Raw genomic sequence first — 22,860 nt, 5'->3', positions numbered from 1 at the left:
ATGAAACACAACAATTACAACTGACTTAAAGCCACACAGCCTGAAATCAACTGCAAATAAAATGTTTTTAAATGTTTGGTCACCATTGTTGCGATCAGTGTTTGCTTTAGTTGGAAAGTTTGACTCTTGGCATTACATGTGTGTTTCTGATTTTTGCAGCCGTGTTTACCAAAGCATAATTTGTTGCAAAGAAAGCCTGAAACAAAGATAATCAGGTGAAACAGTTTTTAGCATAATAAGAAGTAGAATAGTGTACTTGTATTCCGCCTCGAAAAAAGTGGTTATTGCTTTCTTGCAACAGATCAAACATTCAGAATTTAGATTTTTAAATACATAGTAGGAATTTTCTTTTTTAGACATCCAGACATCAAGAATCAGCATACAAATCTCAACAATGGTGACATGCTTCATGCCAATGCATGCTGGTTTTACACTATGGTGGCTCCCAGCATGCATTGCAGCATGAAGCATGTCACCATTGTGGAGATTCATATGCTGATTCTTGATGTCTGTGTGTGTATCTAAAAATATGTTTTCTTTAATATATTTTAAAAATCTAAATTCAGAATGTCTGATCTGTGGCAAGAAAGTATTGTTTGTGAATATAACTTTTTAATAACAAATTAAAACTTATGGTTAGAGTAAAATTAGTGAACTATGATGCTGAATTATGATCTTTGTTTCTGGCTTTTAGTGATGGGATTTATGGCTCTTTGAGGGGATCCGGATCTTGGCGATCCGTTCCTTTCAAAGAGCCGTTCAAAAGAACGGCTCTTTTGGCTCTTTTTAAATATTTAGTCCGTTTTAAGAAGCCAGCTTGGGGGCATCTCAGTTTATCCTGGAAATAATCACTGGGAGGAATTATGAGGTTAGATTTGTAGTCAAATAATTCAAACTCAGATATCACACACCAATATCTGAGTTTGAATTATTCTGAAATATTGATTATTACCTCATTTGTCATGTGTGGACTATATTCCATAGGGTTGCACAACATCCCTCTGCTTAGACAGTGACATCACTATTTTGGATTTACCTTTAGTACAAAGTGTGTGTATGTGTAAAGCTACGTTGACTTATGTTATTCACACAATACCTAACGTCCCGCTATTACTGACGTTGGCACTGAGACAGAGAGGCACTCGCACGTGTTTTTATTTTTATTTTTTAAACTGGAGTAAGTCATGGCTCCGCTCCTACCCAATGACAGAGGCACGCAGGGTTTTTTCCACTGGAGTACTCACGTGAAGGATGCGTGCACAACTATCATCATGCTGTTCGGCCAACGCATTCTCATCCCAAGTCGTCACATACTGACGCTTTTGACGTTTCGTCTACATCGAACGCCCATGGCACCCTTTAGCGTCAATATGAGACGCAGATAGACTATCTGCGTCTCATATTGACGCTAAAGGGTGCCATGTGCGTCCCCTATAACTGTTCTGTCTCGCGGAGGAGCTAATTTGTGTGCATCTGTGTGAAACACGCATAGGAAAAAAAGAACGACAGAAAGAACGGCTCCCCTCCAGCCGCGACTCGGCTCCCATCGTTCATGTTTATGAGCCGTTCAAAAGAATCGGTTCGTTCGCGAACGTCACAACTCTACTGGCTTTCTTTGGAATAAATTATGTGTTTCAGGACACACTGTTGCAAAGATCACACACTCACATTAAAGCTAAGAGTCAAACTGTCCAACTAAAGAAAACACTGATCACCATAATGGTGACCAAACATTTTCAGTAAAACATTGTCAAATTGACCTTCTGCTGAGATCTTGAGAGATTTATTGTCTTCTTTTATTTGCAGTTGATTTCAGGCTGTGTGGCTTTAAGTCAGTTGTAATAGTTGTGTTTCATTTTCTGAGAGTGTAAATGATGTTGAACCAACATCACATTGTAACATTGACTCAACGCCATCACCATTGATTTATGGATGAAATTGTCAACATTAATTGCTGGAGCAAAAGAGATGTTGATTCAATGTAGTTAACATTGACACATTAACATTATTTTGATGGTTGCTGTCTATCTGGGACCCTAATCAAACACACCTGAACCAGCTAATCAATGTCTTCAGGATTACTAGAAAGCTACAGACAGGAGAGTTTATCAGGGTTGGAGCTGAACTCTACAGGACAGTGGCCCTCCAGGACCGAGTTTGCCCATCCCTGTCCTAGAGTTTCTTCTAATGAGCTGATGAGTTGAATCAGGTGTGTTTGATTAGGGAGACAAAGCACACGTGCAGTGTTGGGGGTCCTTCAGGAGCAGGGTTGGGAAACACTGTTCTAGGGTATTCTTCTCAAATCAGAATCAGTCTATGGCGCTTTTCTTTTTTGGAATGTGAAAAAATCATGTTTTAAAACACAATTATTAAATTTTTGTTTATTATTTTAGTTTATTAAGGTATTTTGTAAAAAACAAAACAAAAAAAAAACCAACATTACAATAATATAGGAAAGACTTAACTGTGACCTAAACAAAGCTGAATCTAATCTACTCATTTCATTTTTAGACCCTAGCTTTTCAGTAAATTATTTTTATAGTTTAGTTTTAAATGTATATTACTACACCCAAAACAACTCTGGCCCTCTCTCTTTACAGAAGACAAGAGAAGACTCCTTACACACACACAACAAAATTTAACAAACTTTACAACTTAACTAGGATTCCATACAATGTAAATTATTTTCCCTTTACCATGCACACATTCACTCACTTTTTTTTAATTCGCAACATTTAACAGAAAAAAATTGTTTGATTATCGATGAATCTATAAAATTATGCTTTTCAGCCTCCACCAAGAAAATCCTACATGTTTAAATAAAACAGTGTCAAACTGACACTAGGTGTCACTCTTGATTGCCCAAATAACCTCACCTATTCAGAATAGGACAATGATATCGGCAAGCAAAATTTGCATAGCTGGCCACGCCAAGGACATACGGGTATTTCACAAGTTCACACTTACATTATAATTAGATAGGGTAAAGATGGAGCGAAAAGGGCACTTTTACTTTCATAATTAAAGAGGCAGGGTCTCAAGCCTAGAGATCTGCACGAGGGTGGTCCCGATCCAGATAAGATGCAGGAACTGCCTATGGCCACTGATTATGCCCTCGGGGCTACGAAAGTGACGGCACAGTCTCTGGGTTGGGCGATGTCCACCTTGGTGGTCGAGGAGCGCCACCTGTGGCTGAACCTGATGGGGATGCGAGATCATCTCCCATGGTGGCCTTTTCAGCCGACACTATCAAAGAATTTGCCCAGCAGTTCTTGACAGTAAAAAAGCAGATGGAGGCCATCAAACACAATCATGCCTTGGCTCGGTTCGGGTCCCATCTCTGCACCCCCGAGGCAGCAAGCCCCGGCTGCCCGTCGCTAAGGGTGGCCCCCTGCGAAGGCTACTCTGGCCTAGTATCAAGTGTCTGGACCGGCAGCCAGACCCAAACAATGTTCCTCTTGCAGAAAGGTGGTACAGCCAGCCCGTCAACAGGCCACTGGAACCCCCACCTGGAAAGAAGAGGGGAGCAATTTTTTCTATTGACCAGATGCCACTAGGCATGTTCGATGTCGTATAGGGGTCGTAGTACAACTCTGAACTGCTGCTGAGTGTTGATACACTGTCTCGTCTCCTGAGAACAAACCTAAATAAGCAGTGCCACGCTGGCCTCTTTTATACCCGTATGTGCAGGGCATTTCTCACCAATTTCATTGGCCTTTTCAGGATGCATCAGAATTTATTGGGGCTCTCAAGAGCGACCCCTAGTGTCGGTTCAAAACAACATCTCCCTTCCCTCCCTTAGGGAGCGTTGGTTACAACAGTAATTGCTACGTTTTTCAGCTTTACACCAGTAACATTGACAGCAATAAAATAAGAAGACACCCATACAACATGTTTTTCTATCATTTGCAGAAAGTTGATTTTGTTCAACTTAAATTAAATCATTTTATTTACATTGAATCAACATTGAAACAATATCAAATCAATCTTGCTTTGTGTACAGCAGGATTTTATGCCAGTATATATATATATTTAAAATAGAGTTGTATGTCTTATTTATATTTGCATATTGTCTGTGATGTATTTTATGGTGAAGAGACAATTTTCCACAAACTGGGTAATAAAGTAAATCCATGTCCTTTTTTATTTCTTTCAGTCAGAGGCCATGAAGGGCTGAAAACTCCAAAACTGTTGAATAAACAACTCCAAAAACAGCTTTGCCATCTTCACTAATTACAAACCAGTTTGACTTTTTTTCTGTCAATTCTCATTATGCCAATTCTGCTTTAAGATTTAAGATTTATTTAAGATCCTTTTGTACATGAAGCAAGATTGATTTGTTATTGTTTCAATGTTGATTCGATGTAAAATGTGTAAATGTGTACAAAGTGATTTAATTTAAGTTGAACAAATATCGATTTTATGTCCATCTTGATCTATTTATCTATCAATGTTAAGTTTCAACCTTGATTCAATGTTGGTCTGCTATCAGGGAATGTGTGTACACTAACCTGAACAGGGTAAATGCAGAGGACTAATTCAGAGTATGGGTGACCTACGTGTCAGTAAAAATAAAAATAAAACATCTATTCTTTTATAAAATACACGTATAATAATGACACTTTTTATTTCCTGATCGTGATTGCTGTAATCCTCAGTTTTGTTTGCATCCACAGCAAAGACATCTGAAGAACTTCCTGAACTGCTGTCTGACCTGGACAAGAATGAGACGAGAGGAGCTGAGTGACTTCATGACATCATTTAACCTCTGAAACTCATGAACCACAGTGGAATTTCTTTATAATAAACATGAAATAAATTGTATTTTAAGAGACTTTCAGAAGTAAACACTGATAATATTCTTCCAAATACTGTCTTTGGAGAGAGTGAAACATTTTCCCACAGAACAGGATCATACAATGGCTGAACTAATTACTGACGACAAAATAGAAAAGAGGTTGAAAATGCCAGGCCTAAATGTTTGAAGAAGTTTTAAAAGCTTGGAGTTTGAAATCTTTAATGCCATGCAGTCAGACAGACAGATCAGACCCCAGACAACATGTGGGTTTTTGATGGGCTGTCACTTGGACCCTGCAATGGGCAATTATGGCATTTACTTTATTTGGGCTCTTGACCCTTAACTCTTTAACATTAGTTTTTCTCTCTGGCTGCTTTAATTGTGTGTTTATAAGACACATTTGTTATGGAAAATGGAAATTGAGTATTTTACTGTTTATTTACTGGACAGTTTTTTTATTATTATTATTATTATTTGACCCACTGGAATCTTTAAAGAAATTATTAAATGGGGCCTAATTTTCACCCACTGTGGTCCCCCCCCAAAAAAAGTTTTTGTGTGAAGACCATCTAAATGGGCCCCTCTTAGAGCCCTCTATGGACCCATCATGTGGCAAACTCAGTCCTGAAGGGCCACAGCTCTGCAGAGTTTAGCTCCAATCCTGATAAACTCTCCTGTCTGCAGCTTTTAGTAAGTAATCCTGAAGACATTGATTAGCTGGTTCAGGTGTGTTTGATTAGGGTCCCAAAATCCCAGCAAAATTCCCAGTGTTAAATTAACACTCCTCAGTGTATACATGTGTCCACACTACAGGGTGTTGAAAGAAACACTGAAGCAGTGTTGAAGTTAATGAGATAATTAAGTGATAAATTAGGTGATAAAAGACCATTATTGAAGACAGCTGATGATAACAAGCAGAATCACTGAAACAACAAGAACAGAAAAAAAACGTAACACAAGAAATACAACTGACTTAAGAACACATACGAACTTCTGTAGATGTCAGTCTGGTTAGTAATAAGTGAAGCTGGTAATGCTGTTTGTGGAGTTGTTTAATCCTCCTCTGCTGAGATCTTCACAGATTTAATGTCTTCTTTTATCTTCAGTTGATTTCATCTTGGGCCTCGTTTACACAGCAGGTCTTGATGCCCAATTCTGATTTGTTGCCTATATCCGATTGTTGCCTATATCCTTTTTGACCGTCCGTTTACACGTTCTTTCAGTTGTGACCCATGTCCGATTCATGTGTTTACACTTGACATAGGCCTACTACATGCTTAAAGGGGGTTCTTGCACAGATTATGCGAAGTTCGCCAAACATAACCATGACTTTGAGGCGGAGGAGGACGAAAAGTGCCATCATTGCAGCCTGCGTATGCTTCAGTTATTGTGTGCGAGAGAGATCTCACGATGGGATACGGGGAAAGTGCGTATATCTATACCACTAATTTTATTTCTCGTGCCATTTATACTGCAAAAATAGTTTCTGCATGCATGATACACACTGTAAACCCATTGGGTAGGATTAGGGCTGCTTCAGTGTTAGTTTCAACACCCTGTAGTGTGGACACATATGTACACTGAGGAGTGTTAATTTAACACTGGGGATTTTGCTGTGTACATGGGGCCCATGTGGATCCGATGGAAGAATTTATATGGGCCCCATTTGGGTTGCCCAAGCAGAAACCATGTACCATGGAGGAAGAAGAACTTATGTTAAATAGTTACGCCCACATTGAAATGTTTGCTGGGTTGTTATATGCCAGTTCTGCTTTTTGTTCCTCTTTATCAGAGAATCCAACAATAATGGACCTAATTACAGAGAACAAAATAGAAAAAAGCTTGAGAAAGCCAGGTCTAAAAGTTTGAAGTCATTTTAAAAGCTTGGAGCTTGATATGAATGCCAATATGAATACCATGCAATCAGACAGACAGATCAGTCTGTTTAAATATAGAATTTGACAGTTGGAGTTTGAATAGTTTTGACTCAATTGAACATTCTGTCACAGGAATGAAGTGGAAGAATAGTAACAGATTTAAAAAACGGCTCCAACATTTCTCAATAAAAGACATGGATTACCGAAATAAGAACAGTTGTAATTCAGTTCATACAGTATCTTTCATATTCAGTTTTGAATGGAATATGGTGGTAAATTGAGTGATGTCTGACCTCATTATTGAGGACACAATAGACCAGGAAGATGAAGGTTCCCTGCTGGGAGTTCAAGATCAGGAAGAGGATCTCCAGCTCCTTCCTGTCATTAGTGAAGAAACCCAGAATCCAGGAGCAACCAAGAACCACAAACTGAGCCAGTGTTTTAAATGTCATAACACTGCAGAGAAAGAAATAAAATTAACAGATATTTATTTATTGTATATATGTATTATAGTGTTTGAATCTGAATGTTTGTTACTTGGTTTGTTTCATCTGTGAAACTTCAGCGTTCAGATTTTTGAGAGTTGAGTTCAGATTGATGATGATGTTGATGAAGAGAATCATGTTTAACTGAAAATATCAAAATAATAATAATCACCTTGTTTTCCCTTTAATATAAATAAAAATCATGAAAAATAAGAAATGTGCTTACTGCTAGTATGACACAAACAGGACCCAGAAAACTCCAGATAAAACCTTTATCCATTTTAATCCAGCAACTGTTTAGAGGAAAACACAATATAAGAACTAGAAGAATAGCAAAACTGCTATTTCTGGTGTTGAGTGCTGAAATATTACAGATTTTAATCTTGTGGGTAACTCTGAAATAGCGTGCCAAAAAAAAGTGTACAGCAAAATCCTCTGTGTTAAATGAACACTGCTTTTCTCTGGCTGCTGTAACTGTTTTTATTGTGGAAGAACAGTAATAGAAAACATGATCAGGTGATAAGGGCTACTTAATGATGATGTATCCATCATGTAATTGTCTCATTCACTGATCTCAATCAAAGTCAAGTTTGCTATTTAAAGGAGAACTTGGCAACTCTAGCGAACTCTAGTCACTTCTTCGCTGATTTTTCCTATTGTTGTCGCATGTTTTCCCCACGAGCTCCCCCTACAGCTGTGGGGGGGCGTATATTTCACAACACGGTCGTAAAAACTCACTTGCGGCGGCCTCCTCCCCCTCTCTACCGCTGCTCATGTGCGTTTGTTTTGATCGGAGCAAGCCAACTGTATCGTGTGGAGCTATGTCTACCGAGGTGGGTCATCTGGTAATACATCATACATGCGTGTGTGTTTATGTCGAATTGCCGTAAAGCAATTCGTGTTTCGCGCTCGTTCTCGTTCTCGCTTCTCACTGCCGGGACGGTAGTCCCCAAGTTGCAAGGTTGGTTTTCCGCCTGGGAACGCTGGGGGGAGCGGGGAAAGTCACCAATATCACCAGAACAGGTTGTTTAACCATCCAAATGAATTCTAGACAGTTTTATTAAGTTAAAAAAGTTACCAAGTTCTCCTTTAATAGGTTATGTGTTAACAATTTCACATCATTTATTACATGTAGCCCCATGACTACAGCAGGGCTGCCAACTCTCACGCATTGAGCGCAATTGACACTTTTCACACGCTCTCACGCCACACATCCATTTTCTCACGCACAGAAAAATTGCGGAGCAAAGAGGTACTTTTAATATTAAACTAATTATCAGCTCTTAGATTCCGTCAATTTTATTACGAAATTCAGACAAAAAATACGTTTGGCGCTTGTAAATGTGACGTGACAGATCGCTGAGCGCCTCAGTTCAAGTGCACGTGAACCGATCAGCTGTTACTTTTTTATTTAAAGATGCAGTACAACTTACCGAAAGTACATAATATCGACCAATTTTTGTTTTTCAACCACGGAAAGAGGTCAATATCTAATAGCAGGAGAACAATTATGTCACATAACGTTACATTTACCTCAGGAAAGCCATTTAATGACCATAGCATGTTAATTGAATAGAAAAAATAGCTAGAGAGGAGATTTTGCTGAGCACTATATTACATATTTATTATATTTTTACTTATGTCATTAAATAATTGTTATTATAACAAAAACTGCATTATATTTAATTTCATTTGTTATTTTTAACCTTTAATAATACCAGCAGATTGGGCCCTCTATGTTTACCGCATTAGGTGAGATTATTTTTTTAAATAAAATTTAAAATAAAAATGTATCCAAAGTAGTCAATATTGAATCAAAATCGGAATCAAATCACAAGAATGGAATTGAAATCTTGAAATTGTTGTCAAACAATAATAAAAACTGTATCCTACCAGTCATTGTACAATGTAAACATTGTAACATGTTGTCACTAAACTTCATAAAATTCTATTTAGTTACCAAATGTTTTGACAATCAATTGTGATGCAATATTTGTTTTTACATATCCCCCCCCAAGATATCAAGAATGAGCATTTGAATCTCAACATTGGTGACAAACTTATTGCCGCAATGCATGATGGTAGCTATGAGATTGATTCTATGGTGGCTCTTAGCATGTACTGTAAAAAATATAAAAATAAATAATGGTAAAAAAAAAAAAAGCAACGAAAAAAAAAACTGTATTAGCTCTCACAGGATTTTTTCTCTTAAAAAACAAACAAACAAAAAAACAGTGTACTTCCAACTGCTCAGGAGAATAAAATGTTCCTTCTTCTTAAGGAACTCTGAACGACCCCAGGGTTGACATCTCTTAAATACACAGAGACTGAGACTTTACATATAAAAATACATAAAATCATAAAATCAACCAAAACAAATTCTTGATGGACATCGTTCAACTACATAATTCTATATTGTGTCTAAAACCTATATATTTGTCTATTATGCTTAGATCACATAGAAGCCATGTAATTGTTAGAACTATTAGATGTTTGAATGAAAGTGTGTCTTATTTTCCTATCAGTACGATAGTATGTTCTCATCGTATGTCCAAATGATGGCTTGATTGAAATCTGTGTAAAATATTTCGTATTCTTATAATAGGAATCATGTCTAAACTGTGGCCTCTGTACCCTATGCTAGAGTAAAGAGATCACAGATAACGCATGATTGACGATGAGAGGTGAAGAAAATGCCACCTCTCAAATAAAGACAGTGTCTAATTGGTCAGAACTCATCCAGGAGGCTGGACAAACATTTGAGTTTAAAACCTTAGGACCCGAAAAAAGTTTTGTGGAGAGTTTACTAAAGAAGTCATGGAGAAGCCATGATGTAGTAACGAGATGTTAATGAGTGATTTTTAAATTAATGAGTGATAGTTCGTTCAGGTCATGTCTTAAAAGGGCATATACACTTGAGATGACAAAAATGTCACAAAAGCCCAGAGCTGCCTTATTTGCTTGTAATCAAATTGACTTTCAACAACAACTCACTGTTCGCTGCCGTATCCTTCAGGAAGCAGCCCGACAGACACGGCCACCACAACCAGAGCAACCGTATATCCAATCACACACAGGAATCCACTGCTAAGCACCTCCCTCTTTTTGGAGCTGATCTGTGATAGGTTCTTCACACAGATGAAGAGCAGCACAGCTTCAATGAACATCCACACAAAGCCGGAGAGAAAGAGGAAGTGCAGCACACCTGATATCACGGCACACAACACCTGGAGATCATGAGAGACGGTTATGATGATTCTCAGTGAGACTGTGCTGAGCTGTAGGGCTCCTTCATCATTCTCACCTGATGAGGGCGTATGAGGCTCAGAAACTGTTGTGTGAGCAGGAGCAGAAGGTGAGCCAACAGAAGACTCACACAGAGGTTGATTCGAGCCACATTATTCACTCCAGGACTCCACTGACAAAGGGCAAAAGTCAACAGGGCCAAACTGAAGAACACCAGCCCCACGATCACACACACCAAATTCAACAGGTCCAGCAGTGAGTCGCTCTGAGAAAACATGTCAGAGTACATGAGTGCCAAATCTGTGCTGTTCTTCAATTCTCACTATAAATGTTCTCGTACCTCTGATGGGCGGCTGGTTTGCATGATGAGAGCGAATGTGGACAGATGAACACAGGAACACACAGTGTAGCTGCTGTTGGTCTTTAAAACAGAACAACCATCTACAATCCACTCGCTGATATTCCAGTACACACAGGACAGGGAACCGTTGGGGTCAAACTCCTGCAAAAAGAAAAAAACATGAAAATATAACAACACTGAATATTAGATGTTTTCAGATGTTTTAAGATGTTCATCAGGGGGTGGTGGTGGCGCAATGGATAAGACACATGCCTTTGGTGTGAGAGACCTGGGTTCGAATCCACTGTGAGACACCAATGTGTCCCTGAGCAAGACACTTAACCCCTAGTTGCTCCAGAGGCGTGCGACCTCTGACATATATAGCAATTGTAAGTCGCTTTGGATAAAAGCGTCAGCTAAATGAATAAATGTAAATGTAAATGTCATCAGTTCTCAGGTTGGACAAAAACATATTTCAGTCTCTTACTCTGATGTGTTTGAGGGTGAAGTTGACTGGTTTGGTGAGTTTAGTGTTGGTGGTTTTGGGAAGAGTAGCTGAGATCACAGTGGACATCATGGTTTTAATCGTGTCATTTGATGTGTTGAAGAAGTCTGGCTTCAGTAGATTCTCCATTGTGTTATAACTCATGAAAGCCACAGCAGCTGATCCTGTGTGACAGAAACAGAAGCTTACATACAATACTACAACAATAATAACAACAATAAAAAAAAAAAAAAAATTATAATAAGCAAATGTGGCTTAGTGGTAACCCACATGGCAACATTTTGACGTCCCAGATCCGGCCCACATCTGGCACACATGTGGAAAACTGATCTGGTCCACATATAGCGTGGAATGAAGGCCCTTGGGCGGACTGCTCCTGTTTGCCAGATCTGGGCCACAAGCAGGCCATAGCAATGCCACATGTCAGCCAAGAGCAAAGAAATAAACCAGAACTGGACCTTATCTGAGCCACAAAATCTGTATATATTAAATATGGAGTCATCTCAGCTTTAATAAGCCTGTTAACAAGCAGAATCAATTGAAGGAAAGAAGAAAACAGAAAAAGAGATGAGAAAAAGACACAGTCTAAGATGAAATCAACTGAAGAGAAAAGAAGACATTAAATCCCTGAAGATCTCTGCTGTATGGGGCGCCGTTTGTGAAGTGTCTCATGCTGAAAATAACAGCAACATTTTGTCAAATTTAGCTTCAAACAATGTTGTATTTAACTGGTATGAATTTTTGACGGTCACTTTTTAACACATTTACAACAATATTTGTCAACTTAGAGATATTTTAAATAGTTAAATCGAAATATTAAATGTTACACCTAAATGTTAAATGTTAAATCTAAATGTTAAATGTTAAATCTAAATCTAAATCTAAATCTAAATGTTAAATCTAAATATTAAATCTAAATGTTAAATCTAAATGTTAAATCTAAATGTTAAATCTAAATCTAAATGTTGAATCTAAATCTAAATGTTAAATCTAAATGTTAAATCTAAATCTAAATGTTAAATCTAAATCTAAATCTAAATGTTGAATCTAAATGTTTCGGGTGAAACTAAATATTTAACTAATATGCAAATTCAAAATGCCGGTAACCGGAAGTGCCAAAATAAAAGCTCGAGTGTGTGTTTATAGCATGGTTTATAGTGTCAAATAACGAATAAAAACCATCTCATAATAATAACGATAATATAACGATAATAACTACCTAAAATAATAAACACGTTTGGAGAAACTGTAGAGTTTCGTGATGAGAGTGATGACATGACATTCAGTCAAAGTGAGCCCCCTCGTGGCTGGCTATACGCTGATTTCACGCAGCCGCCATTTTGAAATCGAAAGTGAGGCTCCGGTGGGAAAAACCCCGGAAGTAAAGATAAACAACAATGCCTTGGATTACCAACCTGAAGCTGCTGCCGCGATTTACACTATTGGATGTTAATATCCAATATAGGATATGTATATAGTTCATTCCTGCTTCGTTTTTTACATTCTGAATTATATATAAAAATTTTATTTCATTTATAAATGAATTTCACTGTAGGCTATATAGTCTAAAGTATGAAAGAAATGTTTGTACATTTTTAGAATTGACACAACATCATTAAACACAACAATACGCCATCGCATTCACGACTCTCCTGTGATTAAAGGCGACACTTCCGGTTTTCTTCCCACCGGAGCCTCGCTTTCGATTTCAAAATAACGGCTGCGTGAAATCAGCGTATTATGGCTGCAGGTCATAAGTCCCACACTTTTCATAAAAGTGACGCTAGCCTACTCTTCAAATACAGTTTCTCCAAATGTGTTTATTATTTTAGGTAGTTATTATCACGATAATCCATGTCCAAGAGTCCATTTCCTCGGATGAGATGGTTTTTATTCGTTATTTGACACTAAACCATGCTATAAACACACACTGACCTCCTCGAGCTTTTATTTTGGCACTTCCGGTTACCGGCATTTTGATTTTGCATATTAGTTAAATATTTAGTTTCACCCGAAACATTTAGATTCAACATTTAGATTTAGATTTAACATTTAGATTTAGATTCAACATTTAGATTTAGATTTAACATTTAGATTTAACATTTAGATTTAGATTTAACATTTAGATTTAACATTTAGATTTAACATTTAGATTTAACATTTAGATTTAATATTTAGATTTAACATTTAGATTTAGATTTAACATTTAGATTTAACATTTAGATTTAGATTTAGATTTAGATTTAACATTTAACATTTAACATTTAGATTTAACATTTAACATTTAGGTGTAACATTTAATATTTAGATTTAACTATTTAAAATATCTCTAAGTTGACAAATATTGTTGTAAATGTGGTAAAAAGTGACCGTCAAAAATTCATACCAGTTAAATACAACATTGTTTGAAGCTAAATGTGACAAAATGTTGCTGTTATTTTCAGCATGAGACACTTCACAAACGGCGCCCCATACAGCAGAGGAGGATTAAACTTTATTTCTGTCAGATGTGCTACAAAAGTTTTTATTTGGAATTAACAGGTGTTTAACTCTAAAGTGTTTAATTTGAAGTCACCATACCAGTGATTAGTGTTTCCATTAGTTGGGCTCTTAACTCTTAATATATCTTTGACTTATTTGGCCGCTGTGACAGTGTGTTTGTCAAACACATTTACAGCAGCAAAGAAAGCTAAAGTGAAATGAGATCAGGTGATGATGGTTTCCTGTTGATGGTTTTATAATCATCATGAAATAGACTGACTCACTGATGTCTTTTGAATCTAACAGTTGTGTTGTATCATTAATATTTTCACATCACAAACACTGTGTTACTGCAGCATGAGATCCAGCAATAATATAACAGTCAGTAATACATTATGCAGCGGATCTGGGGCGTCAAAATGTTGCTATGTGGTAATGGGATGATAACTTTCTAAAATGTTTCAAACCTACAGAAACATCTCACATACTTGTTTCATTGTTGTTCTTGTTGTTATTGGCGATCCCAATGAGATCAATGTCCACAGAAGAATTTGTTGTGTCAAGTCGAGGGATTTTATCTAAGTTGACATTGGGTCCAACCATGAAGACTTGAACCTCTGATTAAAAACAAACAAGCAGTTATGGGCTATATTAATTTATTTACAATTATTATCTTTTTTCATGAAAGTCCAATTCCATTGAATTTGCACAAAAGACAAACAAATAAAATGAATATTCACTATTGTTGGGTTTTCATCTCTGATGAACCCTTCAGGTTTACATATATTTACATTTATTCAGTTAACAGAATAAATTAATCACTATTAACTGTAAGGTCATCTTGAGGTCAAATGTAAGATCTTACAGTACACTGTATAGTCAAGTACTGTACAAGTGCTTCAGTTCCCAACTGGTTTAGCTTCCAAATCCAAATGTCCAAAATGTCCTTAAAATCATCTGTCTAATGTGACGAGCTTCTACCAAATGATGAATGACTTTGAACCAAAAGACACAAAAAGAGCAGAAAACACTGTCTAAAACATTTGTAATTCTTCACAATTATATAGTTACTGTAGCTGCACTTATCATCCTCACCGTCTGACACCTGTGATCCACCGCTGCTCTCTAGACTATATAAACTCCCTGATATCATATATAATCTCAGTTTCATCATCAATAATAACAGTTTCTCCACTCACCTACAACAGCAAGAGTAAAACTGACATTGTCACTCATGTCTGTCGGCTTCACCAATGTAGAGATGAGTTTCTCACTGGTTTTTAAGATACGGTTCCCATAGGAGGCTAGTTCAGCTGGGCTGACTGATGAGGATGATGATGATGATGAAGATGACTCTAAAATCTTCCCTGAAGCGTTGAAGGCCACAGTCAAAATGTTGGTCACAGTCTAATTTATTGATCAGATAAACAGTGTCACAGTAAATGTCAACAGAGCAAATAAGACAACACTGTATTGTCAATCATCTATTATCTACAGTATATAACTGACAAATGTTTGATTATTTGATTATTTTTCTCTTGAAGACTTACAGTCACAGAGAGCACTTGTGATGTGATGTTCTCGATCTTCTCAAGAAGATTTTGGAAACAGTTCTGACTCTGAAATCACAATTGTGAAAACAGTAGGCTGTTGATTTTGATCATGTTTTTCAGAGGTGGAAAGTCCAGGGGTCAGAAAGTAAGGCCACATCCACACGAAGCCAGAGCTTTCCCTATCCAATATTTTTTTTCCCCGTTCAAAAAAAAAATTCCGTAAACACGGCGTCGTCTCAAGAAATATCTGCGTACACACGAAACCACTGAAACCGACTCAAAACGATGTAGTATACATGCCAGACCAGTATGTGGCACTGTAATTCTGCCACAGACATACACTAAAAACGGAGAAGAAGACTTGGAGCTCGCACATAAACCTTGCGCGCTGTATACAACAATAATATTAGGCACAGTAGCTTCTTTTTTTCTTTTTTCTTTTTTAATCAAGAACTTTGTTGAACAATATGAAAAACCATAAATGTAGTTGCTGTGACTTAACGGTGTCTGACTAGTTGACACTTGGTGTGATGACATCATCGTTTCACAAAATATACGGATTGGCCGTACACACGAAAACGCAAGGGCGGCGTTTTCAGATTTATCCACCTTGGGACCCGGTTTCAAAAAATAGCGGTTTCAGTCTCCGAAAACGCCGGATCCGTGTGGACGAAACGCCAATACGATAAAAAATGTATACGTATACAGCGAAACGCGTCTCCGTGTGGACGGGCCCTAAAAGTCCTGCTATATGTTTATTCCACCCATGAACTCACACATCAAAAACTCCAGTGTTAAATTAACTCTCCTGGGAATTTATTTGGCTCCAGACTCAAGAGTGTTAAAGTTAATGAGATAATTTAGTGATTGATTGAGTGATGATTGACCATTATTCACTGTTAGACATTTTATCGTATTTTTGCGGTAACTTACTGGCAGCACTATTTACGGTATGATGCCCTTACCGCAATTTAATTTTACAGTAAGATGCCCTTACCGCAATTTAATTTTACAGTATGATGGCCATACCGCAATTTCATTTTACAGTATTATGCCCATTTTACACAATTGTATTATTTATATTTTACATGAATGCTATTAAATTTAATAAATTCCAAAAAAGCGACTTGAGTCCATGTACATCAGCATTCTTTATTCACTCTCACAATCAATTACATCCATTTTATTTATTTATTGTGATGCAACATTAGGCAAGGCAGTTTTATTTATATAGCACGTCATACACTTTGGCAATTAAAAGTTTACACAGTAAGGAATTAAAATAATCACAAAATAAAAGCAAGGAAAATTAAAGTGCCCCTATTATGAATTTTTGAAAATGACCTTTCATGTAGTGTGTAACAGCTCTAAGGCCTCGTTTACAAGTGAAATGTGACCCAATTCCGATTTTTTGCTCATATGTGACACAGATCGGATGTGTTCTATGACAGTGCAAACAGGAAAAAAAACACATGCATTCAGATATTTCGAGATCGGTTTCAGGCCTCATTCATATGTGGAAATAAATCAGATATAAGCCTATGCGACTGTCATGTAAACAGGCTGATCGGATTTTCTGAGGCATTAAGCTACTTCTCCGCGGTTTAATGACAAGAGCAACCCCGATGCGCGTCTGCAAAGGGACGGATGGCCTGTCGAAATGTTCTGTTGTCGTAGGAGAGGAATGTGGACAAACATTGACACAACATATCAAAGGTTGGCTTGCTCATCCTAAAATTTCGGACCCACAGCTTCTCGTTAAAGCTCGCCACGATATGCTCCTACCAGTCCTGAGATCTCTCTTGCACACAATAACTGAAGCAAATGCACAGGCTGCAATGACGGCACTTTTCGTCCTCCTCCGCCTCATAATCATGGTGATGTTTGGCGAACTTTGCATATATCGCAGAGCTAGCGTCAAGCATATTTCGCATTTGTCCATCTGATAATTTAACCCTTTAAGCATGCACAATGTTTCAGATAGTATGGCAAGTGTAAACACATGAATCGGATATGGGTCACAATTGAAAAAACATGTAAACGGACGGTCAAAAAAAAATTGAATATAGCCAACAAACCAGAATTGGGCATCAAGACCTGCAGTGTAAACGAGGCCTCTGAGGCCTAATCGTTTTTCAAACGAGTCATAAGCCATAAGCCATAAGCCATTTAGTTGTGACGTCAAGACGAAACATTAGCATATTGCCGACACCAGGGAAAACTTGAAACCCCTCGAACACTACAGCTGATCCCTGTGGATGCTGGATAGAATCATGTTGAGAAGACGCTGTGCTCTACAATGTGACGGTAAAGCCAGTTATATTTTTACTGCCCAAGGACGAGCATGTGAAGAATCAGTGGTTAAAGTTCATCTTTACCATGATATCGTAGCAGTATAATCCTAAACTTTTGCTGTGTTCCCTTTATTTCACTGACAACAGCTTCTCAAATCGAGTTCAATGCAGGATTCGCAAACCGCTTGCTCTTGGAAGATGGAGTTCAAAATACTTAGTTTTGAGTTTTATATTGTATAGGTCTCCTGCTAACTGGCTAACTCACATTATCACTGACTACGTTTACATGCAGCCAATAACCCGTTCAAAACCGGGATATTAGCAATAACCCGGTCGCGCACGGCCATGTAAACACCGGCAAAAACCCGGATATGCTCATATCCCGGTTTTTAAAAACCCGAATATTATCCCTGGGGTACCCCTTTTCTAACCCGAATATTTGGTCATGTAAACGCGTATCGGCATATCCCCATCAAAAGGAACATTGATTTGTGTTCTGCGCATGTTCTATTCGCAAGGAATCTTGGTCTTTTGAGTATAGACGGCGCATACAAAAACCCGCGTGCAGTATACCGGAAGTAAACAAGAAGTAGAGGTAAACATGGCGAGACGCAGTACAGCACCACACTTTTGGAGCGAGGAAGAAATCGCAAACAAAGGCGATCGCTATCTGCCCCGAACTATTCATTATCCGCGTGCTGCTGCTGTTGTTGTTGCCTTTAGATACAGGAAGAAGAATCGGAAATGACGCACATTGCGTCTTAACATTGTCCGTACGTCCAGACGCTAACCGTGCGTCGCCGTTTACATCGGGATATTGCCAATTGATTACAAATTCCATGTATACAGGAGTAACTCTCTCTACTCACGCATATAAACGGGTTATTCCGAATGTTTCAGAAACCCAAATAGTGACCTTAACCCGACCATAACCCGATATTTGACAGCATGTAAACGTAGTCACTGTCTTACTTAAGGCGAGACACGGCAGGCAAAAACATTATTTTTTTTCTACTGGTCAATTTTGAGATTTTTGGATATTTGTCTTCAATAACATGTCTTCTTTCAGACTTCTGGTGAAAAAAAGTCCGAAATACACATTTACGGTACGTTCACACGGGGCGTCAGCGTCAACGCTTGACGGAAGGCGTGGCTGAAGTTTGGCACTGACGCCATGGTCATAGCAGCGTCAGCCAATGAAATTAGACAGGAACTCAACAACAAGCTTCATTGTCATTCAACATGGACATAAAAAGTATATAAAAAGTGGTACATAAAAAGTGATTGGTCATAAAGGACCGGGTGATTGCCCACCGCAATAATTAGTTTCTCCTCCATTTTAAAATTTATCCTCAGTTTGCTGCTCTTGAACAGGATGAACGTGATGAACGTGATTGGCTGCCGCCTGGCTACTGTATTTGCATAGAGCGATCCTGATTGGCTGACGCTTCCGTCTGCGGCGCTTCACTGGCGTTGCTCGCGGCAGAAGTTGAAAAATTCTCAACTTCTGCCGCGAGCAACGCCAGTGAAGCGCCGCAGACGGATCCACAATTCTTTTCGGCAACGCTTGACGTCACCCATTCAAAGTCAATGGGAAGCGTTGACGCTGACGCCCCGTGTGAACGTACCGTTAGGTCTTTATTTTACTACACTTTGTCTGTTTACGTCTGTAGATTTCTCATAAATTCAACAAAAGTTGTCGTTGTAAATCATCCTGCCACTCCGCGATCGCTGTCTGCTCCCTGTCATCACATGCACCGCTGGAAAGCTCTCTCTTCACTGTACAATGCTGTCGGATCGAAATATGGTCATTTCCTTTTTATCAGCAACCAATCGTGAAAGTAAAATGGCTGAATGCGCAATCTCATTGGCTGATGATAAATCTTTAAAGCCCGTTTTCTCAAAATGACCTTTCTCTCATTCTCCAAGTCTGAAATCTCCACTTCAGTAGCACCTATATACACCATACTTTCCAGTCTTGTACCTAGTTATATTATGAAGACATTTACAGAGGGATTTGTAAATATATTATTCCTAGCCTGATTTACATAACATTTTATTCAAAAAAAATTTCAGTATATTGACAGTATATTCTGATTTACAGGATAACAAAAGTAGATATCCATAAATCCCTCTGTAATTTTTTTCCCATCTAATATGTGAACACAATGAAAAAATTATTTTTAACCTGGCTTTATCCAATACCCAGATTTCATTTTTTAAAATATATGCAAAGTAGCACATATTTAATTAGATATTGCCTAATTTGCATAATTAAACATTAAATTACAGAAAACCTGTAATACATTTTTTTCTCATCTTAATGTAGGTAATCAACTGGGAAAGTATCATGGTGATATCTGCTAGTTAAAATTTTTACCCTATTCACCTGTAGTGTCTCGCCTTAAATACCTATGCTAATCAGTTTGTGGGCCACGGTTATCAATAACTGTGTCTATTAATGCAGATTGTCTGTCATTCTCACTACTTTGAGGAAAGATCAAACTGAGCTGTGTGGCCAGTAGCATGTGGAAAGGAGGGATTTAGAGAGATTGATTCATCTGACGAGCCATTTAAGAATCTTTGAAAAATGTGGTGATGTGCAAATGTATATTATGAGGAAATTAAACAGTTTTTTTTTTTACCTTTGATGCACATAAACCTGTTGTAGGTAAGTGTTGTAGTAAATAGCATAATAGGGGCACTTTAAAACAGTTATAAAAACAATTAAAAAAGATGTACAGTACAGTTATAAAATGAATTAAAAGAGTAAAAAGATAATACATAGATAAACTTCTCATCTGGCAATACACCGGTGTATCATATTTTTCACAACTCCCAGTTTTACTCTGAGATTTTCCCATGGTGATTACACTGTGTCTGTGCGAAGCGCCGTGCTCAGCGGGTTCCGGAACCTCCTCCAACCCTCGAAAGCTCGCCGGTTCGCCCGCCAGCTTCGCCGCCCGCTTCGCTCGGGTCTCTCACTGACGGACAGCGGCCGCCGTCTGCCGCCGCTTCCCTCATAGATGACGACGAGGAAGCCGCATCTGTGGAGGATGACAGCTGCTCTATCCTGGCGTCGGGCAGTGATGATTGGACGAGCTCTGTGGATCCCGCTCTCTCTGCTCGCGAACCTTCCGGGAAAAGGGCCAGCATTGAGTCAGAGCTGATGCGTCTGCTCGCGCAGGCCGTCGCGAGCCTCGGCCTCGAGTGGTCGATGCCCGAGGAGCCTGCACACAACCGGCTGGACGGATGTTTCCTTAAGGGGGAATGCGCTTCGCTGTCTTCAAGACCTGCGCCCTTTCTTCCTGAGCTTCATGAAGAAGTCGCGAAGTCTTGGAATGCTCCCTTCTGAGAGCCCAACTAAAACACACACTGATCACCATAATGGTAACATACCAATTACGGTTTTCTCCTTCAGTGATTCTGCTTGTTAACATCAGGTGTCTTCAATGTTGGCAATAAAAAAAAAAAAGAGTTCTTAATTCATCTTTGACGTCAGTCTGTTATTCCGATATTTTTATTTTATTTATTTTTTTAAATTTTACTCATTTTAAATGGTTAACTTTTAAGGAATTAATTTGGTTAATTATTACTCAATTCTAATTTGTTAAATTTAATTCATAATATTGCTTGTAATCTGTTGCCTCAATTTTATTGATTAGATTTAGCGTATTCATTCATATTCATTTTTACAGTGAAGACTGTGTCTGAAGTCAGTAGTTCTTGTGTTTCTCTTTTTTTCTGTCCTGGTTTCTCTTTCCTTCAGTGATTCTGCTTGTTGACAGCAGGTGTTCATCATTAATGCCAAATCATCACTTAATTAATCACTTAAGTATCTCATTAACTTTAACTCTGTTTCAGAGTTATTTTAAGGGCGTTTTTCCACTGGGTTCGTTTGCTGCGGTCCGAACCCGAGTGCGCTAGTTCCCGGCGCACCCCGCAGCGTTGGTCTGGTTTCACACTCAATTAGTTGTATCGAACCCAGGTGCGTTTGCAGTGATCTTACGTCATCGCAAACGCACACGGAAAATGCATGGATAATACAACTCGACTGAGCATAGCTGAATTTGTCTGTTTTTTTTTTGGTGCTATTATGCACAACATAGTGAGAGACATCACCTCTTCAGTGTCCCACAACGTTCCCCTGCCACTCATGGTTGTCGTGTGTGAGGAAACAATGATATCGACAGTGATACGCATGCGCGGGATACTATACTTCCTGAACAAGCGCGCACCCGAGTCCGTGTTGCTTGCACATTAACGCGAACCGCGCCACGGTTCGGGAGCAACCGAGCTCAGACCACCTCCTCCAGGTAGTCTCGGGTTCGGTACTCTAGTGCGCACCCGGGTCCGATGACAGCGTTCACATTAGCGATTTTTCATGCGAACCGTGCCCCGGTCCGCACTAAACTGCCAGTGTGAAAGCGCCCTTACTCTCTGTAGAGAGGGACCAAATGTTCTCTGAGCAGAGTTAATTTAACTCTGGGGATTTTGCTGTGTATATACATATTTGTTGTTGTTGTTGTTGTTGTTTTTTGTTATTGGAGAAAATGCTAATATAAAAATTACTCTGGTCTCTCACTAAGAACTAATTTTAAATCCTTCCATCAACGTGTTTTTTAAATGTATTTATTTTATTTAACTTCAGCAGAACAAGATGGGGGGAAAAAATATAAAACATTATCATATGATATTTTAATATGCCTAAAACATAAATACAATATGCATATACAAACTTCAAAAATTCTGTCTTCTTCATTTACAGTAGCACTACTGCTTTTGCGTAAACAGTAAAGTACTGTAAATTCCATATACAGTAAGTTACTGTAAATTGCATAAAAATACCCATAATGCAGTGCATATTACAGTCGTTTACCGTAAATAATATAAATGGTATTTTACTGCTTTTTTGCGGTAAGTAAATATAAAATTACGGCAAAGTCTAACAGTGTTGAAGACACCTGATGTTAACAAGCAGAATCACCAAAGGAGAAAATCTCATTTTGTAAGTTGCCATTATGGTGATAAGTGTTTGTTAGCCCAACTAAAGCAAACACCGATCTCCATAATGGTGACTACAATTGTGATTTTTCTCCTTCAGTGATTCTGCTTGTTAACATCAGGTGTCTTCAATAATGGTCAATCATTACTCAATCAATCACTTAATTAGCTCATTAACTTAAACACTCTTGAGTGTTAATTTAACACTCATATTTTGACACTTTAACACTCTTGAGTCTCGAGCCAAATAAACTCCCAGGAGAGTTAATTTAACACT

At 38.3% G+C, this 22,860-nt stretch overlaps 2 protein-coding genes across 2 annotated transcripts in view; both read right to left on the bottom strand.

Annotated features, from left to right (window-relative positions):
• LOC309493633 (uncharacterized protein) overlaps positions 1–22,860 on the bottom strand; it is a 454,994-nt gene that overhangs the window by 57,725 nt on the left and 374,409 nt on the right. The gene's annotated exons all lie outside the window — the stretch shown is intronic.
• Positions 3,486–11,497, bottom strand: LOC309494709 (adhesion G protein-coupled receptor E3-like; the record flags this gene model as incomplete). The annotated part of the gene is made up of 8 exons (XM_082164120.1): positions 11,234–11,497; positions 10,747–10,908; positions 10,465–10,671; positions 10,155–10,387; positions 7,387–7,453; positions 7,213–7,304; positions 6,969–7,131; positions 3,486–3,509 (listed from the first exon to the last, which is right to left on the bottom strand). The coding sequence occupies exons 1-8, from the start codon at positions 11,393–11,395 to the stop codon at positions 3,486–3,488; spliced, it is 1,110 nt and encodes a 369-aa protein (XP_082020246.1). The 5' UTR covers positions 11,396–11,497.

Source organism: Leuciscus leuciscus, assembly GCF_965113295.1.
Source record: "Leuciscus leuciscus genome assembly, chromosome: 3".
Lineage (NCBI taxonomy): Eukaryota > Metazoa > Chordata > Actinopteri > Cypriniformes > Leuciscidae > Leuciscus > Leuciscus leuciscus.
Note: the sequence above shows the minus strand (reverse complement) of the source record. Positions and strands in the feature narration are given on the sequence as shown.